The sequence below is a fragment of the Ruditapes philippinarum genome, unplaced genomic scaffold (genome assembly GCF_026571515.1).
Source record: "Ruditapes philippinarum isolate M1 unplaced genomic scaffold, ASM2657151v2 ctg5299_1_1_1_1, whole genome shotgun sequence".
NCBI lineage: Eukaryota > Metazoa > Mollusca > Bivalvia > Venerida > Veneridae > Ruditapes > Ruditapes philippinarum.
The window spans coordinates 15,917-27,524 of NW_026855873.1; the positions used below are offsets into that span (position 1 = coordinate 15,917).

The 11,608-nt window shown below is 33.7% G+C and overlaps 1 protein-coding gene across 1 annotated transcript in view; it reads right to left on the reverse strand.

The window, feature by feature from the left end:
* The window catches only part of LOC132744673 (probable E3 ubiquitin-protein ligase HERC1), a gene marked incomplete at its 3' end in the record, with an annotated part of 88,250 nt that overhangs the window by 15,910 nt on the left and 60,732 nt on the right, over positions 1–11,608 (reverse strand). The window contains 10 exon segments of the mRNA XM_060733433.1: positions 4,784–5,009; positions 5,465–5,645; positions 6,211–6,399; positions 7,389–7,613; positions 8,109–8,211; positions 8,671–8,852; positions 9,263–9,393; positions 9,973–10,138; positions 10,590–10,942; positions 11,396–11,597. Of these exon segments, the coding sequence (XP_060589416.1) occupies positions 4,784–5,009; positions 5,465–5,645; positions 6,211–6,399; positions 7,389–7,613; positions 8,109–8,211; positions 8,671–8,852; positions 9,263–9,393; positions 9,973–10,138; positions 10,590–10,942; positions 11,396–11,597 (1,958 nt within the window).

Here is an 11,608-nt window from a genome sequence, read left to right on the forward strand (position 1 = left end):
CGCATCCCAGTTTAGGAAATTAGTTGAAAAGGGCAAACTAAAATCATCTAAAACTCCATCTATGAGTGCAATGAATAATGAACAAATACCAGTTTGCTATATAGATTATCTTCAACAATGGTTACAGGATACCTATACCAAATCATCTACAACTGGGAAAGATCCCAATCAAAACACACTAACATCCACTCTGAGCATGCTTAGTACCATAATATCCATGCTTTCAATTGTATTTGTTCTCATCACCTATACCATGTTTTCCGAGCTTCGTTTCATTCCTGGTAAACTGTTCATGGTCTTGTGCTTCAACCTCCTTCTTGCACAAGGTTTCTACAGCTTCGGTTTTAATCTTGGTGTTGACAATATCTGGTGTCAGCTTGTCGGAGTCTGTATACACATGCTGTGGACTGCTACCATATTTCTCATGACTTCATGTCTTTGGCACATGCTGAAGAACATTAAGGACCCCCTCGGTGCCAAGAACCGTTATATGATACAAAGTAGGTCAAACTATCTGGTTGTTAAGTATACCTCCTACTGCTACAGCATGTCCGTGGTCTGTGTTCTAACAAATATCATATTCTCCCATCTAATGTATCATGACGATCACTACGGCTACGGGGGTAAGTTTTGCTACATAAATACAGCAGAAATGAGATTGTTCACATTTGCTTTACCCATTGCCCTGGACCTGCTCATTAATTTTGTCATGTTTCTTTGCATTACGTCAAAAATTTCAAAAATGATGACACACGAGACAGACGTGAAAGAGCGTGTAGTAGTTTTCTTAAAACTATCAACCATTACAGGATTTTACTGGACATTCGGTTACATATATGAAGCCACAAAAATATGGGTATTTGAATACCTATTTATCATCCTGAATGGTGGCCAGGGATTTTTTCTCATGTGGTCTTTCTTGTTAAACAAGCGTATCTTTAAAATGTACAAAAATGTTTTCAAGAAGCTACAAGAAAAGTATTCGAGTATCTCTGAAAGTTGAATCTGCCTCGGAAAGTTGAATCTGCTATAATAGGGAAGAGCAATTACATGTATTCAGATTTTGAGAAAAATTGTATATTTGGGAAGTATGAGTATTACCTCTAAATTTCTGACTTCTTAAAGCAATTTGATATTTTAAATAAAATCATGCTGTCATACAGCAGAAAATACTAAAACATAATAAGTCATAACAAATTTTTGTTTTTCTTCTTGTTTTAAAGCATTATGCACCATGAAGTAAGAGGAGCCAAGTATAATGTAAAAATTTAAACTTGAAAATAAAAAGAACAAAATAGAATACCTCCTCTGGACAATAAAAATGAATCACTTTATATACATTGTATTGTAAAGAAAATTGGGATAAACTCTATTAGAAAAAAAAAAGATGAAAAAACAAACAAACAACCTTTTGATACATAAAAAATACAGGCTAACATTTTGTGCTTTTTTGTGTAAATAATTTCTTTTCATCTCCTCTCTTTTTATTTTGACTATATTGTTGTGCTTCTTTATTAAAAAAAATGTACATTCAGATTTTGTTTTATATTTTATCCTATTTACAAGTCATTGACTAAAAATCTGCTGGAACCACAAGTAATTAAGACTATGCAACCAGAATAGAGCCAAGCTAGCCTGCACAGCCACGCTGTCTGATCAGGCTTGATACTTTTGGCTAAGTAAACTTTCATCTTAATATCCCAAATGTGATAATGGACCATCTAAAAAATGGCATTTGGAATTTAAGAATTCAATGGGTTTTGGATAAATGATGTATACTTGTGAGAAACTACATATATATTGAAATCTTGCCATGTCCAAACCAAAAAGAACGGTGACTGGGCACTAGATGACAATAGTTTTGTGAAACAGGGTTTAAAATCCTATGAGAAATGTAGAAGTTCCATACAGACAAAAGCACAAAACTTGTGTACTGACATAACTGAAATAATTATTCTGAGAAAATTGAGTGAGCAAATGAACTAAAATTTTTATCCAGATCTACATCAAATGGAATATAAATCTTCCAAAAATATTTCCAGTTCTATCATAAAACCTCAGTGGATTCCTTTTTATTGTGTCGGTAGACTTATTTAAATTCAACACAGCAATTCTATCTTTAGCCAATTATTAGACTTTTAACCAGGTTTTCTAAATAAAAAATAAAATTTGCAAATGATTCCATGTGGTTTGACATAATCATATAATTTATGTCTGTACACCAAGTTTTGCACTTGAGTTTTTTCTTATTAAAAATATCTTATGGCAAACTGTGACCAAGTCAGCCAACTTCGGTAAAAGTAGCAATTTGGCTCACTACCATTGTAATAAAAGTGATGATATCACAATATTTAAAATTAAAAATAACTAAAACATATAACATCAATAAGTACGAAAAAACAACAGCTGCTGTGGTGTAGTGGTTAGCACATTAGACCGGCAATCCAGAGACCCATGGCTGGAGTTCTAGGTGTGATTTTTCTGTATATATACAATCAACATCATCACTATGAAGCAATGAAAACCCTGATTGACTTAAATGTACAATACTATCTTTGCAGAGCAACATTGTTTTTGAGGCAAAGATTTTGGGTGTTGTTGAGAGGTGTGGTTCTAGAAGATCTAAGAGGTTATTGCTCTACAGAGGGGTCACTCTACAGAGGTTACCCTGTGTTACATCTACCAGTTCTATAAGATTATACTCATGTTTTGTAAAACATAAAAAACTCCAGGATTTTAAGTCAATCTTTCTTGTAAAAAAACTACTCTTCCAACATGGTCCACAAGCATTTGATATAGGTTAAAAGCTGTGAAAAATAAGTAACAAAACGAATGACTGCCTAGGCAACTGAAGTGAAATTGGATATCTAGCCGTCAAATTTGCTCCATAAGTGTTATATTGTTTTCTATATATGCAAACGTGATATATTGGTCTATAAATGAGATATTATTTCTATCACGCATGTGTGTTATTCTTTAGGAAATGAACATTATCTTCATTGCTTTTTATCACAAAGAAGATCACAACAATAAAACAAAATCTAATCCTTTCAACACATTATCTATTTTTCTTGATGATATTTGAATATTCAGTAAATTACATATTCAAATAACATTGAAGGTGCAATCATTGATTATCAAATCACGTTCTCCTCATCTGTAAGGAGCTAGTTTTGTGCGTAATGAAAGTTATTTCTATCAAAATAGTATGTTTTGACCTAATTAAGAATCATGTAAGTTCATATAGAATTTATTTTAGTTTGACTAAGTAGGAAGCAGTAAGCTTATAGACACACTGTCGCATCCGTTCCTGGAATCAATCAGAACTGAGAAATACGAGTTAAATTAAAGGGATACTCATGCAAATTAATGACAAAAATATTAAAATGATCTTATGTACTCAATTCATCCTAAATGACATTTTTTTTAAGTCCTAGCATGAATTTCTGTATAAATTCTATATATTTTGGGTTTGAAGCGTGAATTTATCTATATATGTTGAACGAAATTTAGACGCCGACAGAATCACAAAGTAGTATTAAAACTAGAACTATTGCTGAATGCGATTCATACCCCCACCAATGTCCTTGACAGAAGGAGACTTGGAAAGGTGGTTAAAGGAATAACTTAAGTGGCACAAATACATAAAAAGAAATTATCTCTGGTGAAAAAAAGACTAATTGTACAGGTAATAGTATAAATATATATTATCAAATCATGTTCGAAACAGTTACAAATAACCTTTCATTTTCCCAATGTACTAAACATTTTATAAGTCAATTTTTGACCTTCAAGTGTGGCCTTGACCTTAAGCTGGCACAAGGGTAAGATGGGTTTTGCACATCGCCCAGTTGGGGTGAACATTTGAGTAAAGTTTGAAGAAAATCCTTCCATTAGTATAGAATTTATAGAGCGGACACAACATATTGTCTAGTATTGATTGTATGTAAATTTAAAGACTTAAAAAGGGGCATAACTTTGTCAAAATGCAATACAGAGTTATGAAACTTGACCTGCATATCTTATTTGTGACACCTCATATATCTTTTAAGTTTCAAGCAATTACCTTTTCTAGATTTAGAAATATTCAAATAAACGTTAAAATTTAAGAATATTTTCTAAGTCAATTTTTGACATTCAAGTGTGACCTTGACCTTAAGCCAGCAAAAGGGTGATATGGATTCTGCACATAACCTTAATGAGGTGATCATTTGAGTAAAGTTTGAAGAAATCTCTTCCATTAGTATAGGATTTATAGAGCGGACACGACATACTGTGTAATATTTGATTGTTTGATATTTGACCTTCAATTGTGACCTTGACCTTGAGCTGACACATGGGCAACATGGGTTCTGCACATCCCCTTGTTGAGGTGAACATTTGAGCCAAGTTTGAAGAAAATCTTTCAATTAGTGTAGGAGTTATAGAGCGGACACAAAAATGGAGACGGCGGGACCGACCGACCGACGCGACAAAGCGAATCCATTATAGCCCCCCCCCCCCACATTTTGTGGTGGGGGTATAACAATTCATGTGTATTGAACAAATCCTGGAAGTTACAATAACAGATATTATGGATATAGTATGATTGAAAGAAGTGTCTAAGTCATACATTTAACATGTTCTTTAACATAATCAGAGTTCACTGTGATAACTATTATGAAATCTTAACGCTCTAACCAAAACGAAGAAATGAAAATTTTGCCCTTAATGAGTCTGTTCACAAATGACCTTATTTTATTAATTTTTGACAACTTAATATACACAATTTTTAATACAATACCTTTGTACACAACTGAAGAAGTTGATTTTGTGATTTGGTATTCTCTGTTACTAGTGACCCTATAGCTGTTGTAAGATGATTAAGACTGGTCTGTCCAGTTCCGATGGCGTAGTCACATGACGGAGTTATCTTTCCAGAGGCACATAAACACATCAGCTTTACTATCATCATAATTTCCGACAATCCCATCTTATCCAGGGCTGCAGGGAGGCTGCATGATGTTCCACTGATAGGTAAAAACATGTTTTTTATAATATTAAATACCTACAAAATATCTTTTTTTTGTCTTCTTTTTTTATGTTTGTTTGGTTTTACATCGCACTAACACAGTATAGGTCATATGGCGACTTTCTACCTTTAATGGTGGAGGAAGACCTCCGGTGCCCCTCTGCAAATTATTTCAGGCACAAATGGGCAACTGAGTAGAACCATTGACTCAAACCTATAGTGGTGACAGCCAGGTGATTTGCATTTGTTGACCTTATTCACTCCACAACAAATTCTAGCCACCCACAACTGAGCAAGTGATTCTTATGTCAATGACGTATTTAAAAAAGCTTTTATGCTTAACAGAATACATCTTTCTTTTCAGTAATCTTTCTTGCATCGGTCATCAACTAGCCAATTTTTTATATTGCACCAGTCATCAACTAGCAAATTTTATTATTGTATGGTACTCACCTCCCTGACAGGACAGCCAGTGCCTGCAGTATAACAGATCTAGCTATAGATATCTGTGAAGCCATTGTTGTACGATGTAAAGCCATCTGTCTGTCCAAACTAGTTTGAAAGTTCATGATCTGCTCCGGTAAACTTTTCTGGGTTTTTTCATCAGTTTTTGTTGATGATCTGAAAACCTGTCCTACTTTTTGGAAAAAATATTTTATTTTATTAAGAGATTAAGTTTTTCTATTTGTTTGGGTTGTTGCTAGAATGGCATGACAAATTTACATCAAAAATTGTTTGCTTGAAAAATGCGTGTTCTGGAATTTGAACAAGTATTGACCTACATCTTAGTAAGAGAATGCAAAATCTCAACAAAAACCAGCAATAAAGGGCTAAAGGCTTTAAGACTTGTCCAAGAAAAGAAACCAGCAACATATGCTCTGCCCAAGATTTAAACTCAGAGGTCCAAAGGACCTTATCCTTTAACTTCTGTGTTAAACTTATAATTAAAGCAGCAAGCCTTCAGATTTATGCTAATTATTAAAACATTTAAGTCACCATGGCCTTGACAACAAAATAAAGTAAGTGTAGTCAAATGCACAAATTAAGTAATTTTATTACAGCTTACTTTCCACAGACAGTATAACTTGATAATATACAGAAATTCCTCTTACTCTGCTAATAACAGGGTTGAAATCTAAAATCTAAAAATATCAAGCTTTCTCTTTCTCAAAAAAAAAAAAAGACTTTTAAACACTGACCTTCATTATTGGAGGCTTTGTCTTGTTGAGCGGGACATATATATGAAGCTCCCAGTGGGTCAGCTTGCTGAAACTTCACAGGATCTGGTATAGGTTTCTTGTCTGACAAGCCAAGGTACTGGTATAGTTTCTCTGGGTTATCTAGGCACGGTAACCATCCCTCAATCTCTCTCATGTATGTGCTGCCCTCTGTAAAAATGTACAAATCATTATTATGATAACTCAACTCAACCTTATTACAAATGAATATCCCCTGAAGTTCTATTCTTGGAGCATTATTAATAATAAAAAGAACTTGTTCCATAAAGTAACATCTATTTTCAGTAATTAAGTATTTTAGGGTTTTTGTTTCAGTAGGTGGAGATGAAACGGATTTGGATGGAGTTAATACTTTTCTTTTGTCATTTTAACACTATATTAGGTCATATATTGCATCAAAGAAACACCCAGGGTATCATTCTTTACAATATTTCTTGCATCAGCATGAGCAGGTTTTTCAGAAGACTTACTGATCATTTACCTTGTCAGGTCAAAATTTGTTATTTTTTATTATCAGATATGATTTAATACAATAAGGAGCACAACCTTCTATGTTACACTATTTCTGGTACACAAACTTATTTCAAGGTGCAGAAAATTCTATACCAAATATCAAGTTTATATAAAGTTAGTACACCAGTCTGTCATTACCAAGTGCCATAGCTTTTGGATTACAGCTATGTTTTCTTTGTTCACATCAGTTTTAATAAAGTCAAAATCCAAGCTTCATATATTGGTTTTACACAGAGACCTTTAGTGATGGATATAATGACCTGTGTGAAGTTTCTAGGATATGTCTTAAGTAAATAACATGATATGATTAGTTACATGCAAAAAACTTTTACAAAGTGTTAAAGGGACTCCAATGAGGTTTTCTGTTATGACGCGACTCAGGACAATAATTTTTCGAGATTAATATTCTATTTTGATGAAGGTTTAGACCAATAACTTGTGTGCAAAATTTCATGTCAACCTCTCACTCTGTTTATCCAGAATAATTCTTTTAACTGAGAAAAACAATCCAAAACTGAAAAGTGTGGTGCAATGCTTTTCACACAAATTGGGCTAAGAAATGCACACAAATATGATTTTCAATTTATTTCTGAGTATATTCCTAAAATACATGGGGAATGGAGTACCTGACAAAGGTAGAGATTCATCATTGTCCTGAAACTCTGTTGGCTTGGTAGACATCTCATTTTGACAGTTGTCCAATCCTCTAACTGGTGTGCTTGGTTGATTCATATACTGTTGTCTACAACTTGGACACATGAGGTAGAATGGGTGGCCTGTGCCACACTGACCTCCAAACCAACCTCCACAGTAACTTCCTGTGCTCCTGTAACCATGGTTATCACAGCTTCCTGTTTCATACAACAACAAGAAAGTATTTAAATAGTAGTCGGCAGCAGGAAAATTGTATTTTAAAGAATATGAGTGGGATAAAAAATTATTGCAAATTTCCAGATGTTACTGTTAGTTTCTTTGCTCACCTGATATCACCATTTTGGTTGTAATATTTAATGAAATTACACAATATAGTATAATCAGTTTGGCTAGATATTGTGTTATATTTAAAATTGAGAAAATTCAGTGCCCCTTTTAATATGAATATGTTGGCTAAAGAATCACAGGTGTAATATCCTTTAATGGATTCAGGCGTTGATCTTATGGATATACTCTTTGACTGTGGTCTCATTAAAGATGTATGTCAGAAATGTGGGATCCAAACATTGTCTTCTCAATAAAATGATAAACATTTGACATCAGTGAAATGAATTCCCCCTCACATTGCATGATTCAAGAGGTCAATAAAGGGCGGACACTTTATTTGTCTGAAAAAGGAATTATCCACCTACCTCCACAGCCAGGATGCTTGGACCTCATGTGTCTATTGAATGCCACGGTGACTTCCCCACACAACTCACATGTTACAGAAATGTCCTCCTCAATATCTCTTCTCTATAGTAAAAACATTTTAAATAATAAAATGTTATGTTAACATTTAAAGTTATCCAGAAACAGTCTCAGAAACTTTGATGAATATTAAACTATTCAACGAAAAGATTCAATGAGAAGCTGCTTAAGTACCAGGTTATAATTTTCATGCAATATATAAGCTTTTCATATGCTTTTTTTCTCACATAATGCACCTTAAAATTTGAGGTCTGAGGGTCCAAGTATTGTTAAGTAATCGGTCGGAAACCAACATTTATTCAAGTTATTGATTAGAAACAACATGGGATGGATGGATTGTCCAACATTATTCCAAAAAACAATATGATGCCTTTTCTTAGAAGAGGGACATAATAAATTTCAAGAAAAGTATCCATAAATCAAAACTATTAAAAAAAACCTAAAAAAACTGGCATCATTCATACAAGTTAACTATCACTAAAATGAAAAAGATATATCACAAACCAAAGCAGAGAATAAGTCCAGGGCCTCTCTGTTATTAAAACTGAAGATATCATCTGATGCCATATCACTGTACAACTCCTCCTGAAGGTCCAGTACCTCATCATACAGGTCAACCAGGGACCGAGCCTCACCAGACAGCTCTTGGCTATTTCTTTCAGGTCTTTCTGGCCCTCTCTCCTCCCCTATATTCATCAAATAAAACCATATCATTCATGATATTTGGCATTATCTCTATAATAATTCTTTTAATCAACACTTAAAGATTTGGTATTTTATTTCACAGTACAATTGTAAATGTAAGGATTACAATCATAAGTAAATTGCTTACTTGTAAAATTGTTTTCATTCTTAAAGGCCTGCATGAAAAATCAGAACTGAAAATGTAGAGAAATTGTGTCAGTCCATAATAGGTGACCAACTAGCTATTCAACTAGCTTATAATATGTACTACACAGATACAACTAATGCCTGAAATAATGCATGAAGAGGCACCCAAGGTCCTCCGCCACAAGACAGCTGGAAAGTCCCAATATGACAATTACAGTGTGAGTGTGACATCGCACTTATATTTCATTATCATGAAGGAAATTACCAAAGGTTGAGAGGAAGCTGCGTATGTCAAGATGTCGAGATCTTGTCATTCTCCGAGGTCTCCTAACAAAACCAGGATCATCGCTCTCTGTTTCCTCTATTAACATCTCAGGACCGTCATCTAAACTCTCTCTAAAATGTTCCAAAAAAACAAAATGACCTCTAAAATATATTACTCCCTACCAGTAGACATTCATCACTTATACCATTGGAAAAACTATTAAATGTAAATGGCAGAAAAAATAAGTTCTTTACAATTGTACACAATTGAAAAGATCATAAGCTGCAAATTAAGGATGCTTTACACTGACTGTTATGGCATTAGAGTACAATGATTTGGTATTGAAAGTGAATACAAATATATCTGAACATTATCTAGTATGAATTTTTTTTTATGATTTTTGTAAACATAGCATTTTGGGTCAACCTGTTTGTAAGTTTTTTGTTTATCTTTTCCTTATATTCTCTAATCTCAATAAAAATAAGAAAGAGTAAACAAACACCAATGGTTTACAACACATTTCAACATATAAAACACTTAAATTGACAATTTAAATAAATTATATAAAAGAACTGAATAATTAGCTAATGATACAAGAATCCATAATTTGTATTATACTAGTAACTATATATTCAATCAAAGATAAAAACTAATTGATGCACTGTATAAAGTTACCTTTCTTGAATGTTAGAAATCAACATTTAGCTAACCTGTTCAACCTTTTTGCAGCGGTTGCTCCATCAGAAGGGGTTGAAGATCTGTGTGAAGGACCAGGCTCACTTGGTGGCCCGACTACCTCAGCCTCCTGGGGATGTTCTATCATCCATGTAGCAAGACTGTTGACCACTTGTGATGTCACATCCCAAACATCAATATCTGTATATATAATTGTAATAGTGAAGTAACAATGATAATATTGTTATGCAGATGATGTCTTTTGCATACCTGGATGTGCATTTCCTTAGACATTGTCAATTTTTTATGTTACATATCGTAACTATTAATTGTAAAACAAAGTTTTCAAGAAAAAATGTTTAGAAATATCTTATATCTTAGAAAAGCATGAAATTATTTTACATTCATGTATTAAACCAGGTAGATGTTTGAATTTAATGCACGGCCAAAAGAGGTTAAGAACATTTCTCAAAGTCAGCAAGTTTTCTTATAGATGCCCATTTTATTATACTATGCTTTACATAAACAAAAAGAATCTTAAAAAAAAAATCTGTAAAATTTTTTACTTGAAATTAAAATTGTAATCAAAATTTTTTTAAATAATATATTGTTTTAACCAAATAGTAATTCATTAAATATTCTCATGTCTCACCGGTATCTTGACTTTGTACAGCTGATTCAATATGAGATATTGAAAATCCCATCTCCATCAATGGTGTGAATACTGGAGGCATGACAGGTGGTGATGGTGATCTCTGAATACGCCGCTTGTACTGTCTTGGGCTGGGGCTGACTCCCTGGGTAGTAAATTGTGGAGGTGGAGCTCTCCTCAACGGAGGTGCTACTGGGGGCACACTGACAAGGTCTCTTGTAGAAAGGGCTGTTGGTTTAAAGGCAGTTCGACTAGGGCTAGCCGATGTTCCACCATCCTGTTGAGTTCTGTTCACATAATGTGGTATTGAACTTCGTAATCTCCCTCCACGTAGGAGGTTTCCATCCAGATTACTAGAAACATTAATTTTTGTTATTATTTAAAATTAACTGACTTCAATGAATGATGTTAAGGAAATGGATAACTATTGGGAAAAATAATATTGAAATTTATAGATAACTTTATCCATATTAAGTTCAACTATCACACATCACATTACATGCATATATGTATACAGATAGTAAAAATATTCCACTGCACAAAACTTTAATAATCAGAATCTGGGCTGTAAAAGTACAAAAGCTCTTCATATAATTCTTTAAGTCCAGCTAAAAATCTAAATATTGGGTTATTTCTGACAAGCATGTACAGAATTTTTTATTTCTAAAAAAGTCATTTATATCAAACTGTTTCAAAATCAAATACCTCTGACAAGAGACTTGTACTCTTACTTTTCCTTATGGAGAAAAAATGAAACTGTAGATGGATAAAAATTTAAAGTTTTAAAGTGACAAGAAGATACCCACCTTGATCTAACATACTGTAGTATGGAGGTTTGCTGTAAAGCTCTCTGTGAGTCCCTGTCCTGGTTACTGACCCAGTTTTGGCTCGGGCAGCGCTGCCTGTCAACAGACCTTCCAGGCATTGATGATGTTAAGGGATCAACGATTTTCTGATTAGATGTCTGCTCTGAAGGTGGCAACACTGTACATATTGATGTGTATCTCTCTATAATAGAT